The sequence below is a fragment of the Lupinus angustifolius genome, chromosome LG14 (assembly GCF_001865875.1).
Source record: "Lupinus angustifolius cultivar Tanjil chromosome LG14, LupAngTanjil_v1.0, whole genome shotgun sequence".
NCBI classification, from domain to species: domain Eukaryota; kingdom Viridiplantae; phylum Streptophyta; class Magnoliopsida; order Fabales; family Fabaceae; genus Lupinus; species Lupinus angustifolius.
The window spans coordinates 7,555,652-7,582,988 of record NC_032022.1 but is presented as its reverse complement, the minus strand read 5'-3'; the positions used below and the strand labels follow the sequence as shown (position 1 = coordinate 7,582,988).

At 31.6% G+C, this 27,337-nt stretch overlaps 2 protein-coding genes across 4 annotated transcripts; both read right to left on the bottom strand.

The window, feature by feature from the left end:
• Positions 225 to 7,795, bottom strand: LOC109326049. Of its 3 annotated transcripts, XM_019558691.1 has the most exons (8): positions 7,181 to 7,794; positions 5,063 to 5,221; positions 2,640 to 2,738; positions 2,479 to 2,553; positions 2,214 to 2,333; positions 1,603 to 1,740; positions 1,138 to 1,455; positions 225 to 619 (listed from the first exon to the last, which is right to left on the bottom strand). In XM_019558691.1, the coding sequence occupies exons 1-8, from the start codon at positions 7,649 to 7,651 to the stop codon at positions 347 to 349; spliced, it is 1,653 nt and encodes a 550-aa protein (XP_019414236.1). In that variant the 5' UTR covers positions 7,652 to 7,794; the 3' UTR covers positions 225 to 346. The 3 variants fall into 3 exon arrangements, with proteins under 3 accessions (XP_019414236.1, XP_019414238.1, XP_019414237.1); XM_019558693.1 differs by lacking the exon at positions 1,603 to 1,740 and having other exon boundaries at positions 7,181 to 7,795; XM_019558692.1 differs by lacking the exon at positions 2,214 to 2,333 and having other exon boundaries at positions 7,181 to 7,795.
• Positions 15,378 to 18,294, bottom strand: LOC109326962 (glyceraldehyde-3-phosphate dehydrogenase, cytosolic-like). The gene is made up of 12 exons (XM_019559913.1): positions 18,178 to 18,294; positions 18,041 to 18,064; positions 17,840 to 17,940; positions 17,546 to 17,661; positions 17,107 to 17,206; positions 16,840 to 16,986; positions 16,696 to 16,756; positions 16,511 to 16,608; positions 16,251 to 16,393; positions 16,039 to 16,122; positions 15,772 to 15,861; positions 15,378 to 15,648 (listed from the first exon to the last, which is right to left on the bottom strand). The coding sequence occupies exons 1-12, from the start codon at positions 18,179 to 18,181 to the stop codon at positions 15,603 to 15,605; spliced, it is 1,014 nt and encodes a 337-aa protein (XP_019415458.1). The 5' UTR covers positions 18,182 to 18,294; the 3' UTR covers positions 15,378 to 15,602.

The following is a 27,337-nucleotide window of genomic DNA, read 5'->3' as shown; positions in this document are numbered from 1 at the left end:
TATGAAACTCTTGGTTCCTAGTGAGAGAAGAAAATCATTATTCATAAAAATAAAATATGAGAAAATAGAAAGAAAATAAAAAATAAAAATAATGAAGGGACGTGTGTCATTGTGCAATTGGTGTAAGGAGGGGAGTTATCTCCTCCCACCAGGAAATACATTATTCCCATACAAAAATAAGAAGTGCAATGTTTTAAACCAATAAAAAGGTAGCACATATAATACTTACCCTTTATCAATCTACTAGTCTTCAAATACTTGGTAACATGATAAATTATACTCATATGTACATAGAAATCATGCATGGGTAGAAGGGGAAATAACCATCTTTCAAAAACAAATAATGTTAAAACAATCTGAGGTTACATAATAGGAGAGTGCCTGAATTAATTCTCTGCTGCTGCATCCATCTCTCAATAATCAAATCTTCAGTGCTTTTAACTTTGAGGTAATCATCCATATCATAACTCAACCATTTAGATTTGGCTGATAATGACGGGTCTGGTTCTCCAGATTTACTGAATACATCCTTTCCGATATACTCCTGGAGGAGATCGGGGCTCCATCTTCCATGACTGAAGACAGAATGGCTATTTTGATCTTGTGCTTTTGTTATTTCCTATAACAAGAATGAATTCAATAATCCAAGTCATAGAAAAGGAGAAAATGAGAACTAAATATCAGAAAATGTGGATCAGAAATGTTTGGGACTCGTGTAAGTTTTTCCATGTCAGAAACAAAATTGTGCAATGTCCTTCCGGTTTAAGCTTACTCAATATTAAAAACTCAAGATTATGCAACAAGTGTGAGCAAATGTCTAGAGTTAATGATGTTCGTGCATGCTGGATACCTTCTGACCATGTCACACAAACGCATACGATCCATGCCAGTGCTAATATTTAAATGTAATCCTTAAGTATCTGTTTATTGCAATGGAATAAACAAACCATTCTAGTTTTGAGACTTCTGCTTTTGCCAACCAATGAAAGTGTGCTTGTGAATACATTAAAGGCAATGTGAAGAGACATTCTGGCATTCATATTATTGTAATATTGTTGTTCAAAGTCATGTTACTCCCATGAATAAGCTAAAATAATTTGAAGAAAACCACTCATTTGAAAAGACTTCAGAGATAACCTGAGTGGAGCTGGCAGTATCAGGAATCGGTGTCAGCTGTGCCTTATCCGGACCTGTTGTAGGAGTAGCACCATTACCACTCTCCCATTGCAACCATGGCAATGCAACCCCATCTGTTATATCAGGAAGAGATCTAAGCATTGGTGGACTATTAAATGCTTCAGATTTTAATAGTCCTCCGATGGATGAGTTTGCGTCGCTCCTTTCCCCATCAAGTGATGAAATATCTGTATCTTCAACATTTGAAATAAAATCCTCAATATATTTCTCAGCCTCCTCAGTCAAGCGCATAGACATTCTACTTCTGTCATTACTTCTCTGGAAATTAAAAATAAAATAAAAAACTTTTAAGAAGGTCAAATAATAATTCATCAGAACTTCCTTCAAAAGAAAGATTACATATAGTCTCATTTAAATTACAAGGTAATCATTATCAGAATACTGATAAACAAAAGACATATGTACCTTCCTGGTTCTTGATGGTTTTTGTATAGAGTCGTTCTTTGTAGCAGGAATCAAATCATTAACAATCTTGGAAAGTTCTCTGCCACGTTGCTCCTCAAACACTACTTCAGCTAATAAATCTTGTTTTCGCTTCTCTGACTGTCATTCCCAAACCCAGAAAAAGGGAAAATCATATTTCTTTTTTCTCAAACTGATAAAAGCAATGCTGTTAAGGTAAATTGTTGAACAGAAGCATGAGTCTTGATGGCATAGCTAAAATGAGTTGCATGGAAATGGTTTTTTTTCAGGACATGGACATAGTATAAAACCAGAACCAACATGCCCAACTTGCAGAAGAGCATTAGGAAGTAAACATATTAAATTCTAGAAAATGATTCCTAGCTCAAGGTATGAACTTCAGAAAATAAAAAACCAACGGTTCCCATAGCCCAGTGTGCAACTTTACTCATAAACCAAAAATAAAATCCAAAAATATCAATTACAGAAGAAGTGCATTAGAGTATAATAAGTCAGTAGACACAATCATTTAGAAATTTATACCACCCCACTAAAAACTTGAACGTTATAAGGATGCATAAAAGAAAACTTATTTTTTGTTTTACTTTTATTACCTGTTCCAGTTCACTTTCATAGTTCCTTCTGATTGATGAAACAGCCTTGATAACATCAGAATTGTTTGACAGCATGCGATCACCCTTGGATGAAGTGGAGGTTCTTGGTCTCACCACAGCCTAAAAGGGGAAGTTCCATAACAAAGTAGGGGAAAAATCAGTGAACAAATCGAGAAGAAGCAAATACGCAATAGAGTCTACTCATGCATGCAAGTAAGCATACTAACAAGCAGAGCTACTGAAACCTAATTAACATTTCACAGACTTGTTCAGTTCTCATATGTCTTGATTCATTCCCGGTTGTTTTGTGCAATCCATTATCCATGTCAGGAAGCTCCACCTGAAGATTTTCAAAACAGGATGAATATTAGAAGGTATATTCGTCAAACTAAGGAAGTGCTCCTTTCACAATTGTAATTCATCAACCTTCTTGGGTTTATAAATTGGTCGTAGTTTCTTAGTTCCATCTTTATTAAAGTAGGCAGCACCTGCTCCTTCATCATCCGTAAGAACAGAAGACTGACTCTGAAAAGCCAAAGAAGCATCTTCAATTTTAGCTAAAATTCAAATATGTGTAATGAGAAGTTGAGAATAACCTAGCAGGATAAGGATGTTAAAAATATCATTCATAATACTATATTTAGAAGATTTTATCAATAGTCTCACGGGGTAGGAGGGGGTCACAACCAAATTTTCATACTGTACAATGAGGGGTTTACAATATTCGGACGATCCAGTGCATGAGACTCTCACCAAGTGAAGTTTGTGAATGATAGATATACACAGCCTTACTCTCGCAAGCCACAAGAGAAGAGACTATTTTCAGGATCTGAACTCATACCTCTAAGTCACAAGGCAAACAACCTTACCATTGTGTCGAGGCTTGGTCTCACCCTTAGTGGAGAGTTTACATTGAACAAATATAAAAATAAGAGTGAATTACACTGACACCCTTTAAAATTGAGTAAAACTACACAAACCACCTATCTCTTTTTTACCCCACACAAAAACACCTAATTAATATACTTACATCAATAAGTACCTTGTAGAGGAGACAACTGTAGTCTTTTAAACAATAGGGATGGTGGATGTAATTAAACTAAACTACAATGGATGCTAATATAATTTACTCTTAATTAATTATATATTAGATAGCATAAATTAACTCTTTGTATATTTGCGGATCAAATTTGACTATAAATTCACTCTTCTCTTGTGTATTTAAGCAATATTGCCTTAGAAATGCATTTCAGTTTTAGAAGAAAAATGAATAATGCGTTTCAGTTTTAATTATTTTTTGGAGAACTTTGTGGGATGATATATTTGTATTATTCTTTTATAGAAGTGTTTTTTTTTTTCTTTAATTGTTATTTTATCACTCACATGATACACTTATTTGCTGCATTTCTACATAACGTTTTGTTTATAAAGTGTTTGTTTGATATTTATACTTCTTGTAGTTAGTTTGGTCAAAGAATGTATGGATCTCCTATGTTTTATACATGTTAGAAACTAGAAAAAACGCCAATATTGTAAATGTGACATTTCTTATTTGGGGTATTTATGTAATTTCAAAAATATACTTTTTCTTTTCCTTTCATTTTTTGTACAACTTAATAAGAGGAGAGAAATGTTATAACTTTTTTCCTTCCTTTTTCTTTTAAACCAAACAACTAATTTTTCACCTCAATTCTACTTCTTTTCATTCCTTGAACTTTCTTTCTTTCCTTTTTCTTCCATTCCATTTTCCTTTCTGAACCAAATAGAGTATAAGGTTACTAAAGTAAGGAGTATCCTCAAAGAATATGACATCGACTGAGAAATAAAACTAATGAGTGGAAAGATTGTAACATCTGTAACCTTTTGGATGGAGGAATATCCAAAAAATATGCGTTTGATTGCACGGGCTGACAACTTATCCAAACCAGGAGATAAGTCATGCACAAAACATGTAGAACCAACAACTCATGGAGGAACCTTAAAAGGGTCATCACTTGAACAAAGCAATGAGTAAGGTACTTTGTTATTCAAAACAAACGAGGGCATCCTATTAGTTACGAAAATGACAGTAAGAACTACATCACCCTAAAATTTTAAAGGTAAAATGACACTTAATAAAAGTGTTCTTGCAGTTTCAATGATGTGACAATGTTTGCGTTCAACAATACCATTTTGTTGCGGTGTGTAAGGGTAAGTAAATTGATGAATTATGCCATGAGAAATCATAGAGTTCCTGAACTAGGCATAAAATTATTCTTTCGCATTGCCACTTCGTAGAAAATATAAAATTAGAAATGAATGCATTATGAAGTAAGTTGGAGTAATTCCTATTCTAGAAAAGATGGTAGAATCATGCCTTAGTTGGTTTCGACATGAGTGGAGGAGACAGTAGAAGCCCCTGTAAGTGTAAGGAGAGTAGGTCAAATGAATGCTAGTCCAACTCCTAGAGGAAGAGGGAGACCAAGAAAAACTATAGGCGAAATGATTAAGAAATACTTAGATATCAATATTTTATCGATGAACATGATTTATAATAGAGTATTATGGTATCATTTGATCTACGTAGCTGACCTCACCTAGTGGGATAAAGACTTGAATGTTGTTTATTTAATCCTAATCAAATATAGAATCTTCTATTCCTGCTGACAATCTTCTATTATCTCAATAATCTCAGCCAATAGAATATATTATCAAAATTACTCTCTCCCACATAAGGCTAAGATATTCAATTGATGCATAATGATTAATGGTCAAGCCTCTCAATGGAAAATTACCACTAGTTCTCAAGCATTTACAACAAAATATAAACATAAATTTAACAATCAAATCTAGAGAATTGTCACACTTACAGAGTAGCCATCATATGTTTTGAAATCTTTCTGGCTAAGCGACTTTCTTAGCACAGGTCTTCGATCTGAAGAAACTAGTTTTTGCATCACCTTGTTCCCGTTATCTGTATTTTTCAGATTCATGCGACTTCTAGAGTTCTGAGAATGATCTATGTCACTCTGTACCATGAAAGATATATCCATGCATAAATACATCAATGTATTTTCTAATGGAACATGTTTAAGAGAACCTTAACAAACACAGTCCACCCAACAAGGATTAAATATATACTTTTTTTGTTGTTACAATGAGGTAAAAGACCAATGTAGAGAAGGGGATATTAAGTTAAACTGTAAGTAAAGCATTCTGATTGAGTTTAACCCAGAGGTCAAGTACTAGTAAGAGACTTGTATAACTCGAGCAACCAAGCTCATAGGTTACTCATAATTTGTTCAAGGATAAATTTAAATGAAATAAAATTTATGAAATAATATTAACTAAAACACAGGTTGACAAATCCAAGAGATTAGATGGCAAGTTTAGTCATGAGATTATATGTTTAAGCAAGTTAACAGTTACATAGCAACCTCAGCCTCTCCCTTAAAGTAAAACTGACTTTCCCCCAATATTGAAAGCAACAATGTGGTATTTTCTCAAATCCAATTATTGGAAACAATCTTAACTCTATATGGGAAGCTTAAGGACCCATTTGTTTAAGCTTGAAATAAAGTGATTCTTAAGTATTAAAAAAACTGATTTTGGTTGTACAGCTTTTTCCGTAAATCAATACCGCTTTGCATTTAGCTACAATTATAAAACACATTTAGGTACATTGTCTCTCTCTTCATTGCATGATCTTTTTAAAAAAAACTGGGAAAAATAGTTTCTCATAAAATCTGGAGATGAGTTTTTCTCCAGATTTTTGCATTAGTAAAAGTCTAACCAAATAAATATATAAATACCAAAGTGGTTTTTTTAATGAAAATTGATATTTTTAAAGAAAAACTTAGAAAACAGACCCTAAATGAACATAATACTGTATTTAAAATTTGTCCGCCCATCCATTTTCTTTCCATCCTCACTATACTTCCCGAACATCTTCAAATGAAGTGAAAACAATAGTATCTCTGAAAAAATTATACCAACAACAAACATAGTACTAACTAAAAGATTAAAAATGCGCAATAATTCACTTTAAGAAATTATCATTTTAGTCCTTTAAATCTTAAGGTTCAGTCCTATCAGTCCCTAGAGTTGTAAACACCAGTCATATTAATTAATCCCCGAAATCCTTGCAACTCATATGTTGCGGAGACATGTTTAAGTGACTAATGCATTGGTTTTTACATTTTTCCGGAACTATAAAATAGGAATCTCATAAAGTCATGGAGTAATGTGTGAGTGCCTACAATATCAGTGACTGAAATGGTGGTTGTGGTTTACTTTAATTAATGTATAATTAGAAGAGACACATTCAATTAAAATCAATAAATCAGATAAAGGGCGCCTTGATGCACAAGACTCACTCTTATGCATGTGAAGAGACATTTTCCAAGATTTGAACCCAACCTCCACGTCACAAGGCAAGTAACCTTACTATTATTTTTTATAGGAAGTAACCTTACTATTTTTTTATAGAAAGTAACCTTACTATTACCCTGAACCAGATATTGGAAACAAAATCAAATTCAAGTTCAAAACTAAAATTAGTGTTGTGAGAACTAGACCGAACGGTCCAATCGGCCTGATAGCTAATCACACTTGAAAACGTCTTTGGTTTGCAATCTTAGCCAGTGAAAAGTTAGACCACTTTGAATCAACAAAATTCCGGTTAAATCATGTCAAACCAAGTTAAATCAGAATACTCTTTTAATGTTTTGTTTTAACTCAAATCCTAAGAAAGAGATGAAGAGACGTTATTATTATAAATAATTATTAATCGTATACAATTTTCATTTATATATTTATAGTTAAAATTATTAATTATATATGTAATTATACTGTATTTAAATCTCTTAAACCTAATGTAAATTGGTTTCATATCAGGTTCAGGTTTGACAACATTAACTAAAATAGAGTAAATATAATATATTACTTGAAATTAGGCAAAAACCAAAGGATTGTTAATTAGTTGTTACCTCAGAGTCACTAATTTGGTACCGAATCACCGAAACCGATCTCCTTCTTCTCGAATTAGCATCGGAGATCGCTCTTCCACTCCCTCCAATACTGCTCCTCCGGTCATCAACACCTCCGCTGCTCTTCCTTGAAACGGACCTCCCTCGCCTCTGTGATGCGGTACCGGCCGACGGACTAACTTTGGGCTCGAAGCTTCTAGAACCGGAGCGGCCGCGGTCTGCGGAATCGAAGAACTCGATGGCGAGATCATCTAGGCTGATCTCTGGGAAGCCGGAGCCCCTGACGGTGTTGACGAACTTCCCCTTGGTGTCGGGAGCGTGGAGGGGGCGGGAGAATTGGCTGAGACTCCGGGAACGGCGCTGGCGGTGGACGGAGGTGGAGGTGGAGGTGGAGGTGATGGAGTCGTCGGTGGAGGAATTCGCTTTGACGGGGGTTCTTTTGGTGGTGGATTTGAATGCAGCGGTGGCCATGGGTTGAAAGAGTCAGAAATTCAAATTCAAATTCAAAATGAAATGTAAATTCAAATGTAAAGTTAGGGTTCAGAGAGAAGAAGTTTTAAAATGTGTCGATGGCAGTGAAGTGAAGAATGTGAGAGAGTTGAATGGCAACTTGAACATAACAAGATTTGAATAAGATGACAGTTTGTTTTACTTTTTTATACCAAAGGTATTCTTTTGGGTTAGTGGCTCTTCACATAAGACTCACTTCCAAAAATTAAAATCATAATGTGAATCTATCAATATTTTATACCATTAGATAAATATATTGTTGGTATAATATTTTATTTTACGTTATAAAGTAAATACATTTATATAACGCAACTTTAACCTGGGCTATGACGTATATTTCTCAATTAAACTAAGCTAATAAAAATGAATGGAAAGTGAGTAATAATGGTTGATAAACATAATGATAAACCCATTATTGTGGTTGAAAGGGTGTCACTATTATCATTTATTATTTCAAAATGCATTTGAAAATTACATGAGAGTGAATAATATAGGATGAATCAATGTATTGAAGCTTACCCACTATTATGGTGAAAAGGGCGAACAAAAAGCTTCACTAATCACATATGGAGGTAAAGTTATTCACAATCCATTCAAATTAAAGAAAAGTAAATTCATCTAAATTTATTTATTGATTTAGAAGAATATAATTTAATGAATAATTTTAAATATGGATGAATTCAAATTCATCAATTATATCTAATATATATTCAATTTATCTAAACAAACAAACATTTACCATTGCTTTCAATTTCCTTTCGGTATCTCAATTCTTACTTTCTCACTCAGATAATTAGTAAGATCAATGATAAAAGTAAGACATAAAATATGGCTTGATTAATAATAAAATTTTATTCTTAAATACATAATATAACTAAATATCTATTAAAAACATTAGACATATGAAAATTAAACATCAAATTCTTGTTGAATATTATAAAAATGATTTTTCAAAAGTGTTTCTATGAAAATTTCAAAAGCTCTTTCTAAAAGTGATTTTTTTAAAAGCACCTTTCATTAAAATTCATTTTCTTTTAAAATGTTTTTATTTTAAAAGAATGCTTTTAAAAATACTTTTTTTATAACGTGATTCTCCAACCATGATTTTTTAAACACTTTTTCTTTGAATTGTGATTTTTTTTTTTTAAAATGTGTCTTTTAAACAATGAATTTTTAAAATGCTTTATTGAAATTGTGATTTTATATGGATGACTTTTTGTTAAAGTGCTTTTTATTCTCATTAAAAAAATGGATTTAACATTCATTCATTTGATCCATTAAAATGAATTCATAATGTATTGAAATGTATTTATTAAGTTTGGACTCAGATAGATTGAATAATTTAAAATATGTTTTGATGAAGTTATATAAATTGGTGGATCACTTTTCATTCATCCATTAAAATCCAAATTCAATCAATTCATCCATTTGTCACCCTTAATAGTAGCTCTTTGTTAAAATTGAAATTTGCTCTGGCATTTATAGAATATGTTTTACCGGTTTTGTTAACCACCTCTAATCCAAATTCTTCTTCTTAAAATTTTGTAATTATGAGTTTTGTGAATAAGAATAGAACTCGAAAAGCTTTGGATAGATTTTGAAAAATATATTAAGGAAACATGTTGGTAAATGATTTTACATTTTCAATCATATTAAATGACATGGCTAGGGTTTGGAAATGAGCATCAACACCAGAGAAGTAGAAATGTATCTCAATTATCTAACTCATTATCTCTAGTAAGTGATAAGTGATAAGAATGACAATGAAAATTACACTTGAATTCAACCCGAATTTAATGAGTTAAACCTGTTGTTATTGGGTTTGGGTTTTACCTCATATTAAATTAGGGAAAGAAGAATAAGACTCGGCTTTTTATCTTGTTCGTTTGTTGTCCACTGCAAACTACATCTAGATCTCCCCTTCTCATCTTGGGAGATTTTATCTTCACTATGGAATCTTCAATGTTTCTTACAAACATAATTCCAATACAAGAATTAAGACGCTCCTTTCTTGTATCTTAAACTCCCACTTCGGTTTGACTACAAAGTTTGCCTACTAGGATACCTCACCGTTCGCGAGTCTAGCCCCAACATAAGTATCGCTTACAACCAAGACCTCTTGTTTCTCACGAAGACACCTACCTAACCGCAGTTAGGATTTTCCCAAACCTATTCTCTTTCTTTGGTGATACAACACACCAAGAGAATGTGTTATTGCCTAAGTCTAACAAAAATTCTTCAAGTTACATATGCACCTCAATGTGCAGATTTTACAATCTTCTACAAATTTAAGAACCCCTGAAAGATCTCACAAATATAGAAATACAATGCGTGAGATGCATGTTTCTTTTTCACAAATTTGACAATGACAGATCAACGGGTATCTTGTAAAGATTTACCATTTTCTTTTCTTGAAAGAACACTTCGAAAATATTTTCTAAAGATATGAAAGTTTGAGCTTTAGATCTTCTCAATAAAGTGTAAAACTCTTTGTTTTTGAAAATGTGTTCTAACCCTCTAAATCAATATTTTCCAATATGATCTATATTTTCATAACCAATATGAAAAACTTGGGTTTATATATTGTTCTGTTTTTAACTGCAGTTAATCAATTATACTAATCCTTAATCGATTAACAAGTTTCTTCAAAATAACAGAAAACAGAAACAATTACCAACTTAATTGATTAACAATTGATTTAATCGATTAACGGGTTTCTTACCAGCTTAATCAATTAGAACATGACTTAATTGATTAATAGGTTCCCAAAACTTAATCGATTAATATCACTCTTGATCGATTAAATGGTTTTCTAAAATATATTTTTAATGTTGAATTAACTTCCTGCATGATTTGTAAAAGCATGATGCATGTCTTTGAATGATGTAAGATTTAAAACTCCTTTTAAACACATTCAAAACATATTATCATGTATGTATGCATGTGCATATAAATCATGTATGTATGCATGTAAGTCTTATTTTAGTTCTGATTGATTTTAGCTTGTGAGACTTTCATTAGGATTTATCCTAGCCTAGACTCTTACTAAGCAATCATCTTAAGACCTAATAAAGATGAAAAAAATACTTAACCCCTAGATCTTCTTTTGAATGTTTTGCCTTGTATGTACTTGACTCTTGACTTTATCGTTGATACCTGTTGTTTGTTGATTTTCTCATCCTCTCAAGTTTGTCCTTCACCATTTATGCATGTTGTCGATCCTTTGCCTTTATTCTTTTGTCTTCATCAACCTTTGTGTGTCCTTTGTCTTCATCAAAACATTATGTGATGCATGCTTGCCTCTTCAATCTCATATTCATGCACACTTACATCTTCATATTACTTTTGTTATGGATAGGAAAATTTACTTGGAGAATATATCATTTTCCTTTTCACTTTACTATTTATCAATTTTTTATAATTATTATTATAATTAATAGTAAAAAAGGTAGGCTTCACATTAATAGGACAATTACAAAACCCAAAAAATGATGTTTAATTGTCTATTTTGTATGGTATGAATACTTTTTTTGGGTATATGATGTAAACCCTTCTGGGACAATCTTTGATTCCAAGGGAAAGAGAAGTTATGAAGGTCCTATGACTAAGGCCAAAGCCAAATCAACAACCTTGAAGGTCACACAAGACTCGATTGACCCTGGAGATTACATGAAGGAAATGCATTTATATCCTTAGGATCTATTTTAAACTTAGGTTATTTTTATTGTTATGAATAAATGAGAATTCATTCTCATGTAGACTTGGGAATTTATTTTATCTTTGGAGTTCTTTATTTAATATCAAAGTATGTTAGTATTTAATTCATGTAAGATGGGGTTGAGATTTTTTTGGTATCATAATCCATTAGTGGCCAAGTAGCTCACCTAAGCTAAAGGATTCATCTAGGCACAACTAGGACAAGGTAGCATGGTAAGATGCATCATTGGCTCACAACTATAACTCTTGAACAAGGCCAAGGACAAGACATGGCACGACTCAAGCTAGGAAGGACAAAAGGGTTCGGTTAGGACTCTATCTCTAAGGCTAATATCAATTCAACAAGGAGATAAGGCAAGGAATAAATTAATTGATTAAATCAAAGGAGATAAAGTCAAGAGGTTGGGCAACTACAATTAAGGATTCAAGTAAAGATAGATTTGTTTTGACCAACAACTCAACCAAACATTATCTTTTCAACAAATCAACCATACTAAGTTAAGGGTCTCGACTATGACTCTCTAGGGTGCAACCCAAAGTGAACCAAAGATCTCAAGAGGGCTCATGGCTAATTCAACTCAAGGCCCTCGGCCAAGCACCCAAGGATCAAGCAAGTTTGGTTCAAGACTCAAGGCTCAACAAACCAACCAGATTTGATTAGATCTTATCTACTTGATAAATTAGGATTCTAAATTTCATTATCTTCACATAATCTTAGGATTAGTTAGAATTTTCGTTTGCATTTCAGATTTGATTAAATAGGATATTATCTTTTAATATTCAAAGATAGTTAGGATTTTATTTTTAGACTTATCTTTAGTTTATTTCAGCCAAGGCAGATTGCGTATTTATAGCTTTGACTTATTCATTAATAAAACAAGTTTGTTTTGGAGAAAAAATTGAATTGAATTCCTAAAGTTGAGCCAGAGCTCCTTACTTTGAACTTATCAAAATCCTTATTCTTGTGGCGTTCTAAGACTCACTACCCTCTCGGTGTTGCATCTAAATTCTTATCAATTATCCTTCCTTGTGGTGAATATCATTTACCTATCAAGCTCTTAAACTTGTGGTGTCTCCATCTTCATATCTTTTCCATTTTTCCCACAAATTCATCCTAAAATTGGCCTAAAAATCTCTATCGATTTTAAAACCGAATTCTGATTCATAAAATTTTTAATTTCAAGCTAAAATAATCCTACAATCAAAGATATCTCCTAGAAGTTGTCATCAGTATCCCTATTATTGGGGAATCTCGCACTAATCCCTAAAAAATGTGACTAGTTATATTCAATAATATTTTTTTATGGGAGGAGATTGTGGTTCTTTTATCCATTTATGTGATCAAATGAATTTTTGTTACTATACATACACCCTTGTATGAACACGAGTTGAGAATATTATTTTACTAGTTTTTAAAGGAATTTATTAAGGAGAGACAAAATAAAATATCAATTGAATTATTTCACCTATAGAAATGTGTATAAAATGTGAAAAAGGAATAAATATAAAATAAGATAACTTAGTGTGCATTATTTAAATTATATTATTCTGCTTTAACTACGACAAGACAATACTATATGTTCATATTGTAAATCACCCACACAGTATTGTTATTATTATTAGTGGTGTTTGTGTCTGTCAGCCTAGATTCATATTTTTATAATGTTAATTTAAATTTTATATATTTTATTTTGAAGTATTAGAATATTTTTTGTATTGAGTATATTTTATATTATAAATTTTATTGTGGATAATTTATATTATAATATTAGGGAGATGGTTAATATGCTAGTGATGGTTACATATTATTATATGGTTTTTTGTAAAAATTAAAAAGTTTAAGGACAAAATAGGAAAATAAAATTATACCATGTTTTCCTTTTATATATAGTATAGATATAGATATAGAATTATAGATTATTACATTTATCTTTGTATCATTAATTCATGGCAAAAATAACATGCATTCAAGACAGTCTCCATATCTAAAACGCATTGTATTTGTTCCCTTTTGAAGACTGCCACCACAATAACAGTTTATTGAATAAGGTAAACACATATTTTTTTGGATAGAAATATCTAATACACTCTATATGAAATGCTATAAACATAATAGGGAATAATATTATTATCAGTTTTCTAAAAAAAGTAGGATTCATGATATAGTTAGTTAGGTGGACTTATGTTGCAATTCCTCCAGGTTGGTAAAAGTTAGATGTCATATAGAACCGTATTTTTAACTTGTAAGTTAGGATATGGAGATTTACTGAAGTGAGAACATGTTATTACAAGTCATAAGAATACTTAGTATGAATTAATTTTTTTGATATAATAACCAATAATATTGATTATCTAAATCATTTTAGTATATGTTGCCAACCAGCAAATATCACTTTAATGAATAAATATCTTTACCTTTTTTTTTGTCTACTTGGGATTAGGTGAATCTCATACTACTATATTAACGTCTTGTTGGCAGTATTGTTAAAACACTACTGGTTATCAAACCAGTCAGGGTACTGGTATAGTGATACAGTGGTTCAACCAGTGGTTCAGTAATTAAACCGCATGTCGGTTAAACCGGACATACCTACTTATATTTTTATATATAAAAACCTATAACAAAAAAATTCTAAATAGGTATATACTCAAATTTATAATCCATATTTATAATCTACTCAAAATTCACATAAATAAACAATTTTAAGTCTTTAACAAATTCAAAGTCTAAATTAAAAAACATATATCAAACCAAAAGTATCACTTAACAACCGCAAAATATAAATAAATGACATAAGTTCACAACTCACTCTACAAAAAATAAATTTGGAGTTTTGAGTCAAAATTGTCTCATATGAATATTATACTTTTCTACCATGTTAGGGAAGCAAAAGGTGTAATCTAAGTATGTCTTGGAAGTATGTGTCTTGAAAAGGGTTGAAAAAGAGTTGGAAAAATGGGTCACCTTGTAATGAATTTTTAAGTTTTTAAGTTTTTTTTTATTTTAAAAATATGTGTATAAACTGGCCGGTTTAGTAAAATACCGGCCGGTTCACCGGTTTTAACTGGTTTTTGACCGATTTTGATATTTAGTCGGTTCAACACCTGTACCGTACCGGGTAGGGGCCCGGTTCACCGGTTTTCCGGTTGAACCGGCCGGTACGATACGGTTTTTATAACTATGTTTGTTGGTATTAGTATGATTTTAAATGATTATGTGACCATTAACATTCGCCGACTTTAATCTTAATCATATATCATGTATAATTTTTATATAACAATTATTCGTTTTTACTTCAGTCAGTCCCCTAATTATAGATGAACTGAGAAAATGGAAGTCTTAAATTGCTATAAATTAGGGATATTACAAGAGAATTTTACCACTTTAATTTTTAAATAAATTTTAATACCGTACAGTGATATCGTACTGAGACAATAACAAATTAATTTTTGTCCTTTTAACTAATCTAGGGACAAAGCTTTGTTCATCACACTCGAATCCCTAGCCTCAATCGCACTCGAATCCCTAACATCAAATACTTTCGAATGAGACAACTACAGTCTTATTTATTTTAGCAATTCCATGATGGAAAGAATAACTCCTGCTTCATAATTTTTTTGGTAGGATGGAGTGGTATAAGACTATAAGTTGCACTTATTTTTCTCTAATAATAACTAAGTAAAAATACGGTTACAAACTAGAGTTGAACACATATCTACAGTAAGGACAAAGTTTTATATGTAGTTAATGTATTACTTTTGTTTAAAAGTGATAACTAACATATCAGGCATAGATGGTGTGCTGTCTCATATTATAAATTTAACATATCAGGTATAGATGGTGTGCTGTCTCATTATAAATTATCATTGTTTTTATAAATTAAAGTACCATGAAAGCATGATTCAAACCAGGAAAATAAATAAACATGAGAACCAACAATAAATAGAGAACGGCAAAAATCATCTACCGAGACAATCAGCTAAAGCCAATTACATCAAGTATATAAAAATCCGAAAAACTCCATCCCCTCCACAAGAGGCAACCAAAAAAGTCAAGAAATAAGTTATCCCTCCTCAAAGGGATCAGCACATAAGACAATTTATTCAAACTTCTCAGTTTAGCATTCAAAGGAAAAAGATAAATTGCTAAACACAAGGTACTCCCATGTAGAGGCTACTTTGCAGCACCACCACCTTAAAGAGTCTTAGCAACATGAACAATCAGGTCAACAACACGGGTGCTGCAGGATCACAAAAAAACATACATTAGATCCATGAATTAAAATACAGTGGTCTCTTTATATTAGAACTAGATCTAGTCTGAATTAACAATACATTTGCACATCTCGGTGCACATTCATTACCTGTATCCCCACTCGTTGTCATACCATGACACAAGCTTCACATATTTATCATTCAAAGCAATCCCTGCCTTGGCATCGAAAATGCTTGACCTGGAACGATGATAAAAACAGCACAAATTACTTACTAACTGTAGAGGATTACATGAAAATGTAAAATAAGATAAGAGTAATAAAAAACTTGATAGCCACTAACTAGCAGTCTAGCACCATGTGTGTTCAACAACTTGCCAACTGTATGTGACATAATAATGATAAGGTAATATATACCTGTTGTCACCAATGAAGTCAGTGGAGACAACATCATCTTCAGTGTAACCGAGGATTCCCTTCAACTTGCCCTCTGACTCCTCCCTGAGAAAGACAACAATATTAAATCAAATGATTCAAGAGAACATTTTGAATATCAAAATCGTAATAACCTCCACACATGATCAAATATAATATATCTCAAAAGGTGAATCCATTTAATATGTTCTTACTTGATAGCTTGCTTAATTTCCTCATAGGTGGCTGCCTTCTCAAGTCTCACTGTGAGGTCAACAACAGAGACATCCACAGTAGGAACACGGAATGCCATTCCGGTCAATTTTCCATTCAAAACAGGAAGGACTTTCCCAACAGCCTTCACACAGAAAAGTACCAATGAGAAAAGCAAAGCCAAAAAAGGTTGGCATGTAAACACAATGCAATATCCCAGTTGTGGCAAAGAGAACAAAACACGATAGTATCAAATATTCACCTTGGCAGCACCAGTGCTGCTAGGAATGATGTTGAATGAGGCAGCTCTTCCACCTCTCCAGTCTTTGCTGGATGGCCCATCAACAGTTTTCTGAGTGGCTGATTCACAAAACAACAGAAAAACATGACTTAGAAATGTTACAGCAATAGGTAACCATTGATTAACCAACTACCAACGGAACCTACCAGTAATGGAGTGAACAGTGGTCATGAGACCCTCAACAATGCCAAACCTGTCATTAATAACCTACATAGTAGACAAGAAACAATCAGGGCCAAATAGTAACCAATAATACAGCAATCAACATAGGAATCGTGAGGATTAGGAACCTTGGCAAGAGGAGCAAGGCAGTTGGTTGTGCAGCTAGCATTGGAAATGATATCAAGCTCTGGCTTGTACTCATGCTCATTAACACCAACAACAAACATGGGAGCATCTTTGCTGGGAGCAGAAATAATAACCTTCTTTGCACCACCCTGGATCACACAAAAACAGAACATATAATTATATAAACATTACACTCTAAACTAAAATAATCTAAACCCTAACAACTAACCATGAAATCGCACACATAATACCAACTTAGATATACAAACCTTCAAATGGGCAGCAGCCTTGTCCTTATCGGTGAAAACACCGGTGGACTCAACAATGATTTCAGCACCACTCTCAGCCCATGGGATCTCCTCTGGGTTCCTGAACAAACACCAATAAACCCAATCATCTTTTTATTCGGTTCATTTAAAACAAGACATCCTAATGCAGGAGGCTCCCAACTTTACCCGCAAGTGGAGAGGTTGTTTCCATAATTTAAAAATGTGACCTCTTAGCCACTAAGGGTTTGTTTGTGAGTTATTTTTGGAAGGTAATGTAGCGAATGGAAATGCTTTGGATCCATGAAATCAAAACTCTCGAAGCCTTCTATTTCCCTCCCCTTCCAAAAACTAACTCAAACAAAACCTAAGAGTCAAGCACAGAGGCTCACCCTCTTCCTTCACTTATAACAATAATAATAATTATAACTGAAAACAATACCTGTGACCATAAACAGTGACGGCTTTCTCACCAAAGAGAAGGGTCTTGGAGTCCTTCACCTTAAGCTCGTGATGTTTCCATGGTCCATGAACACTGTCGTACTTGAACATATAGGTCTACACAACCAAACAATCAATTATACTTCAGATCTAAGAACTTAATTTATTTTTTTAAAAGAAAACCATTCTGGTTAATTACCAATTTTATCCGTGTCTAATTTTTATTAAGTAGTCATGATTCTGTGAAATAACTTTTAATTATAATTTTCAGATTATAATTATAACTTCTAATTACCATGTAATCAGTAGTGATGAAAGGATCGTTAACAGCAACGAGTTCAACATCGTCTCTTTGTAGAGCAACCCTGGCAACTAATCTTCCGATTCTTCCAAATCCTGTTACATCATTTTTTTATATTAAATTAATAATAAATAAATAATAAACGACAAGATCTGAAGCAAAAAATGAAAGATCTGAGAAACGAGATGAGTTTACCGTTGATTCCGATCTTAATCTTGCCTGATCCAAATCATTCACACAAAAAAACAGATCAAAAGTGATTAAGCAGAGTAATCAATAATCAATTATGGATTAAAACTGAAAGAAGAAAATGAAACTATGATTTTTTTTACCCATGATTGATGCGAAAGAAGGAAAGTGAAATTGAAGTAGGAGATTGAAGAGATAGTGAGTATCGAAATGTGAGAAATGAAGGGGTGAAGTAGGGTTTATATAGAGAAATGGTGTGTTAGATGTGTCGTCATAAAGTTTTTTATTACATTAATTAGTTTTTTATTACATTAATTTCTAAATTTCTTTGGTTGTTATGATTGGTTAAGATATTCTTTTTATTTCAACCAATCACTGAGTGAGGTACTATGGGAATGAGAAAAACTTCTAACATAAACCACATTATCATATTTAGAGATAAGTATATTTATATTTTTTATGTTATTATTTATGACTAATTTTAATTATAATTAAAATTTTAATATATTATCAAAATTTTAATGATTGTCCTTATATACTTATATTTCTACCAAGTCTTTCTCTACATGATGATAGAAAGTTTTAGATAGAAGTCCATGTACATGATGATAGAAAGTTTTAGATAGAAGTCCATGTGATATAGCTATTTGATTTTTCTGATGTTTTCCTGTGGATTCACGCCAACCAATGATCCGCTGCGGGTTTCTCAACGGTAACTACTATGTATGTCCCCTTCCTTTTTATTATTTATTTTTTCTATTAATAACTGTTTTAACATATCTTTGACTCCCATTAACAAGTTTTTTTATTGAGTAAAATCATATATCTCATTAAATTGTGAATATTCATTACTTGAAACAAGATAGAAGTGAATTGACAAAAAATGATACATGAGTTTGAGTCTGTTTATGATAAAATTCAAAGTTTGATCTTTTAAAATGATACTTACTTAATGTGAGAAATAGTCTTAGTAATTTAAAAGGGATTAATCTCTCATCTAAAAGCATAAAGATAAATTATTTTAGAGATACGTCTCATTTATGATAATGTCTCATACTTTTCCATTTAGCTGTCATGTTAAATAATTGGACTTTGTTTTTCTAGTACTTGTAGTCTTTATTTTGAGTGAGCATGAGTCGACTAAGGTTTGTCTCTTGTTCGACCCTAAATGTTGGTCGAATCATTTTTTTAAATTGTACCGGACCCTAGACCCGATTAAATGTAATACATAATCTACTAAGAGTGTCTCATCACCCTTTTGGGTAAGGAACTAATCTTTTTCGAAGTGCGTGGTTGTCCCTCATAAGAAGTGTCGCTCTCAGGAATTGAACGCTTGACCTTTTGGTCATCTTGGAGATCTAGCGGGACCTTACACCAGTAGACCAACATTTTGTTGGTATTTTAATTATTATTATGAATATGTAATTTGACATATGAAATGATATATATTGTTAATCATGTATATATAATGAAAAAATTAGAAAATCAATAGTATTTTCTACCAAAGAGATGTCATAACTATCTATACAATTGAATAGAGACAATACAAATATGATGAATGAGTGAGCATGAGACATGTTGGGTCATGATTGTCATCTGCCTCACCCTAAATGTTGTTCGATTCTAATTTTTGAACCTCAACCCAACCCTAGACCCGATGAGACTCAACCTTATTTGGGTTTCATCATGATCGAGTCAAACTGAATGAGCGAATAAAGTTGGGTCTTGATCACTCCTAGCCTTCACTTCTTGTATTGGCTTGAGCACTCAAGTCCATTTTTCACGATCTTCTCCTCAACACAGACAAATGCTTAATGATATGTATGATAGTGCAAGTGTATTATATTATTGTCAATTAATGAAAAGATCGATCCCACAAGAGTTGGAAGTATTTCTTAATTATTTTTATTTAATTGTTTAAACACTTAAAAAGGAGAATAATTGGAAATATAAAAAATAATAATATAAAATTAAATATATAGTAAAATATTATAAAATATAAGATAAGAAAGCTCTTAGAATTATGAGCATGAATCCTAATTATCTAAACTCTTCTATCAAAATTTAAGTTATAAAGGTGGATTCCCAATAGTAGGTAGTATTATCTCTCGTATAATTGTGTTCGGTTGAAACCATTACTTATTCTCGTGGTATGAGATTCAAACAAATTATACATGACAAAATGGGCATTGCCCATGGATGCGCTCGCATAGTCCGCATTTCTTTGCGGGCAGGGCATATAATTTTTGTCCACTTGTCAGTTTTTGCTCGGCCCGTTTTGCCCGCCAAGTTTGCGGGTATTTCCATTGGGCATGCAGGCGGCCCATAAATATAATTTAAGAAAAAATAAGAAAATTTTAAATAAGTTATGATGTAATGTGATTTTTATTCCCTAAAAAATTGTAATTTAATATAATTTGTTAAACTTCATATAAAATATTAAAAAGAAATTGTTAATTTTTTATCATCAACTACTTTATTTAATTTAATTTCATTTATTATATGATTTTTTTATAATTATTCAACAATGTTCGCGGGCCGTCCGCAAGCCCATTTTAAAATGGGCAGAGCATTGAATTTTGTCCATCAAGTCAATGCGGGCATGCCCGCGCTCGCTTAAATTTTTACAGGCATTTGCGGGCGTGGGCTAAACGGGCCGGCGGCCCGTTTTGCCATCTCTAAAAAAACCTTTACTTATGCCATTGTCAATCGCTCTATGAAAACCCAATGTCAACAAGCATAGTCCAATGCTAGAAACTAAGAAAACTATTTAACCATGTATAGAGCACAAATCAAAGACAATATGAGTCTAAACATGAGGAGATGGTTATGAAGAAGAAAAATAAAAAGTATCCATGCCTCTATCTCATGGCTTCTGTCTCTAAATAGTCTTTCAACTATTATGGCGTTGTTAATTGTAAATTGTGTATCCTTTCCTCATGCTATCGTATATTAATTAGTGATAGGAATATTCAATATCTGCATATAAATAAAAATTCAATATTTGCACTATAAATATTGAATTTATCTTTACAAATCTGAGCCATTAAACGAGATTAAATTTAATTTAAATCTTGCATTATCTTCACATCATTTCTTCTAGCAAGTTAATCACAATCATCAAATCACATCTTTTATTAAAGTTTTTTCATATGTAGAACTCTTTACACTAAATCTGCACAAAAACAACAAATAATGAACACTTAATATGAAATAGATGATAATGCAACAAAAATTAATTAAAATTGGACACTAGATACGAATGTTCATGCAAAATAAAGATATGATATCATGTATTTTCATATACATCATTTAACTTAGAGGTTAAGCTCTAATACCAATTGAAATAAACAAGGTTAACACGGAAATGAGTTGAATTGTGTTTATGCGTAATTAAGTGCTAATTAACAACATTTTGTCTAAAATGAACCTATGTTCCAAAAATGCATTTGAGTGAATATTTTGATGTCTAAGTCTAACAACATTTTAACATTTTGGCGTCTAAGTACAAAAATACTTCTGAGTGAATGTTTTGTCATCTAAGTCCAAAAATATTCTAACATTTTGCTGTCTAAGTCCAAAAATGTTTCACAATTAATGTTTTAGCATCTAAATCTAACAAAGTTGTAACATTTCGGCATCTAAGTCCAACAACATAGTAATATTTCATTGTCTAAGTCCAAAAATACATATGAGTGAATGTTTTGGTGTCTATGTCCAACAATGTAGTAACATTTCAACGTCTAAGTCCATAAATGCTTATGAGTGAACGTTTTGGCATCTAAGTTCAACAACATCGTAACATTTCATCGTCTAAGCTCGAAAATGCTTCCAAGTGAATATTTTGGTGTCTAATCTAATGTTGTAACATTTAGGCGTCTAAGTCCAAAAATACTTGTGAGTGAAAGTTTTGGCATCTAAGTCCAACAACGTTATAACATTTAACGAAAATGCTCATGGGTGAATGTTTTTCTGTCTAAGTCCAACAACATTATAACATTTTAGTGTCCAAGTCTGAAAATGCTAATAAGTCTAAAGTGATTTGAATGACCCGAAAAACCTTGGTTGCTCATTTGTGAATTGTGATTATGTAAGATTCATGTATGATTGTTCGAAATATTTTATGCAATGCAAGATGATACTTTGCAATGATGTCATACACGAGATGAATAATATATGTCTATTTTATCCATAATCCAAAATTCATCCAAATTAAATCCACCCAAATCCACCTGTTAGAACTAATAGATTTAAATGGATATAATCCAATGGATAGTGTTGATAATGGATTCAAATCCATCCATTATATCCAATGGATATCCATGAGTATATCCACTTGAATGGATACCCAATTCATCCAAAAATAAAAACAATTTTTTTCCAATTAATTCAATATTAATATAAAAATCTCTCTCATCTTTCTAATAACACAATCCTACACACATTACAATAGTTGAAAATTGAAATTGTGATTTTAAAAAGTGACTTTAACGTTTCATTTGCATTGTTGTGATACTGGTTTCACTCCTTATTTTTTGTTATGCACCAAGATATGGCTAGAGCCATATGATCGTATATATTGAAAAATGTTCTCACATTGGATCACTTATGGTACTAATTAATTCATTAATGCTCAAATCATACATGGTTGAAAATTACCTTAAAAATACACCGTAACATGTCCTTTATAATATAAATTGTTACACTTAATGCTAATACTAGTTTTTATTTGAATATATATATATATATATATATATATATATATATATATTTCATTTGAAGTGTTTTTCTTAAAAAAAAAATCACTTTTAAAAGTGTTTTTATTTTTAAAAGCACTTTTTAAAAATGGTTTTTTAAATTGATATCTAAAAATGCTTTATTAAATAATAATTTAAAAAAAAAATCTTTCAATAATACTTCTTTAAAAATATTTAGTTCAAATTAAAAAATGGGTTGAATATTCATCCATCAAATCCATTAAAATGGATACATGGATATAATGGATGGATTAGAATTCATTGGATATGGATGAATTGAATAGTTTAAAGTGTTATGTAATGGATTAATATGGATTGATAGATAGTTTTTCATCCATCCATTAGGATCCAAATCCATCCAAACCCATCCAATTGCCACCCCTATGTAAGATTCATGTATGATTGTTCGAAATATATTATGTGATGCAAGATGATGCTTTGCAATGATGTCATACATGAGATGAATAATATATGTCTATTTGAATTCAATGCAATGAGTGTAAAACCTTTGGACAAATATTCTAGTGTACCACTCATAATTTTTTTTATGTTGGGATGACATAAAATATATCAACTTTTATGGAGTCAACTGAAACGACATTTGCTGACCACTATTGAGTAGTATGATCAACCGATAACGTCCTCTTAATTTCCATATTTTGATATGAAGAAGATTAAAAATTGCACCGATTTTATTAAAGTCACCTTACTTTTAAGGTGATCCTTATATCTCAATGTCATCTTGAGGAGAATGACTAAACTCATGTGCATTTCCTGGTATGGGCTTGATATGTTTTTTTTCCAAAGTGTTATAGCTTGATGTTTTTTAACAATAAAATTGTCCCAATGTGCCTATTCTTCATGTTTAACTTCAGTTGGGAGCCTATTGCTCAAATTATCCATAAAGCTTCCCTAGTTTAGGTAATTGAGGATGAGCAATAGTAAATCTTCAACATGAGGGAGTTCATTTATTTCCCCTAAATTTTTTCCCACAATAAATGGTGTATGTACTTCACTAGAATTCTCTCTTTTTGTTAGAAGTCTAAGTCGTCTTTACAGATTTTTGATTTAGAACTACTCGTTTTTTCCTTGGTTGTCATGATGAGTTTTCAAAATAACACTCTTTTATTTCATTTTTCCTTTTGTTATTTGTTTTTTTTTTGGTCTTGCCTTTTTTGTTTTAGATGTGAACACCTTAGGGGTGATGGTCTTAAGTATAGAAGATTTGTACCATGTGTAGGTCATCCCCGAAGCTTTCTTGAAGGTGATAATATAGGATCTTACCCTTGCTTGGTTGGAGGATTTTTTATCTCTTATAATTGAATCGACTTATAGATTTATGAGAAGCAACTTCACTAGTTTGTCACTTTTGGGCTTCTTGTAACTTTATATTAAAAAAAACGGGATTGACCAAAAAACTACTCAATGTAAGATACTGAGAGTTTTCCTTCTATTCAAATTTTTCTAGAATGCTTAATTTGGAAAGCCTCGGACATGAATCATCCCAAAAATTACCTTTGTTAGGTATCAGTGGCAGAATACACCTAGAAGGGGGGGGGGGTTTGAATAGGTGTGGTGGAGCTCAAGTTCCACTTTTTGGTTTTTACACACTTGCTAAAAAATGCTCAGTTAATCGATTAAGCACTATTCATAATCAATTAACTAGTAACAAAAACAGAATGACCAGAACAGCTTCTTGCACAGTTATTTACAAACACATAAGTAGAGATACAACAGATATTTTTACGCAATATTAACAAGGATATAGCAAGGTATAAGCATGCAAAATATCAGTTCAAACTCGCATTAAAACATCTTGAAATATAAAAGAGAAAAAGATAGAAAAGATTGCGCAAGGATTTTATCTTTGTTCGTTTTGCTGTCCACTGCAAAACAATATCCAACCCTCCCCTTTGATCTGGGACATTTTCCTTCTTCACTATAGAACACAATGTATCGTTACATACACGCTTCCAATTACAAGACTCGAACGCTCCTTTCTGGAACCCAAAGAACTTCGTTACCCTTAGTTTGACCTTTCCCAAAATCGCCTCCTCAAGAAAACCTTTCTTACCGCGATTCGGCCCCAGCCAATATATCACTCTTTATCCTAAGACCTCCAAGTCTTTGTGAAGAATACCTTACCTAACCGCAGCTAGGATTTTCCCAATCCTTGAATTACAATGCTTTGAGTTATGAATGAGTACTTAATACTCAGATATTACAATAAAGATCAAAGACTAAAACCTAAGCAAGAACTCACAAGACTTCCTAGTCTAATATGAATGTACATGCATGAGATTTCTAAAATTATGCAATCATAACAAAACTATCTCTTTTTTTCTTTCTAGAAAACACAAGATCTATGCAAGAAAGCTTTTCAAAGAACATGCAATGTGAATATGAAACTTAAAGCCTTAGCATGATCTAATCTTTCTCCTAATTCAACATGCAATATTTTCTCCTAGATATGACAATAAGTAACTAAAAAATATGCAAAGAAAGTGATGTACAAATGTATGGATTCTTATGCCACATATGCTGAGATTTCAGTTTAAATAGAAAACTGTCTAAAGTCCCAGATAATCGATTAAGTACCCATTTAATCGATTAACGGGTTGTTGAAAATAACTATTTTTCAGTTTTCTTTTGAAACTGCAATTCTGTTAATCGATTAACACTATTCATAATCGATTAAACAGTGTAAAATCAGCTTGTTAATGTATGGTAAACTACCTATATAATATATACTCATGCAATACATGATTTCCAAATATAATACCTTTAATGCACAAAATCAATGTACTCAAATGCATGAGCCTAATTATCATATATTTCTTGATGATGTCTCATTTTAGTGGATTAATTACTTTATTAAGTCTTGTGAGACTCACCCCTAGGTTTATCTAACCTAGACTCAATATCTATGACAAACATCTTAGACTTCTAAAAAGATAATAAAAAATTATAACCTAAGTCTAATAAGTCACCACTTGAGTCATAGACATGTTGATTGTTGAACCATCTTCAAACTTTAACTAATTCATTGTCTTCATCAAAACATAAGCAAAACATTGCTAATGCAATCCTTGACACTTTGCACTTCCAACCTTATTTTGAGAGGTTTCCACATTTTCTTTACTTTAGTGTTCTTTATTGACACACAACTGTTTAAAAAGAAATACTAAAACATTGATCATGTAAATTTGGAAAGTGTTTGAATTATGAGTGGTAACGTAATAATAAGAGAATTTAATTTGTGTTTGAGCTAGAGTGGTCATGATGATGATGAGAGAGAATAGATTTGATCTTATGCATTAAAGATGATATATCAAAATCTTATGAGTTAGTGGAGTCAATTAGTCAATGTTTCTCTAACATGATATGCATGTTAGGGAAATTTGTCATCATCACATACTTTTTAAGTTTGTATCGCGGTTTGACTAAAGATTTTCAAGAAAAGAATATAAGACTGAAAAATATATGTTTCCCATACCTATCATTTACCTTTCTTCTTTGTTCTATTTTCAATATTTTTCTAACGTGACATTCAAATATCAAGAACATTTATTGAAAATATTTCTATGAGTAATTCGTTTTGCACTCATTGATATTGCCATTTTTTTATCTAACTTTGTTTAAGATATTTATTGGTGATTTTCTTTTTTAGAATTCGGGATATTCTTCCTATAAGTTGATTAAAATTCCCTTTGATTACTGAAATGATGTTTTTTTATTTATTATTGCAACTATATTATTTTATGGTTTTGAATATATTTTTTAATATGGTTTTAAAAACATCAACAAAATAAATGTTAGTTAACTATGATATAGCAAAAAAAAAATGCAATCAAATAATCATTTCATTTCATAATCACCGCTAATAAATGAATTTTATTTAGTTAGGAGATATAATAATGTAAATTAATAAATGCAATTGTTTGCATTTGAATTTGATGTGTATTTTGAATTTTAAATTGTGTGCATTAAATTCCTAATTATTTGCGTTAGGAATTATTTTAGAATCAAATAATAATGAATCGGTCTTATTTTAGAATCAAATAATAATAAGGTATAACTTTATTATGATTTTATTCTTTATTATTAGGAAAATGTTTTATTGAAATATTAATACAATTTCAATAAATTTGTTTTTGTTCCTCAACACTTTATAAAATTACGTGCCCTTTACCTTCAAATAGAGTAATACCAAGTATGACAAAGTCTTTTTCTCACTGCATCCTACAGGTAAAATTAATCACTTGTTCCTTTCTTTTATTTATGTAGTTTTTTTTTTGAATATTTTTAAATGTTCAAAACTAATTAATTTTATTTCACATGTTTTTTTATCGGGAAATGTTAGTATGTTAATATTTATTATGACTGAGACTCGAGCTATTAATCTCCTTCACTCTACTCCTTCTCTCCAAGCATCAAACCACCTTATAACTCCATTTTTTTTTTAAATTTGTTATGAATGATACTCAAACTCACAACCTCCTTTACTTCATTCCTTAAGTCCATCCACTTTAACCATCACATCTCT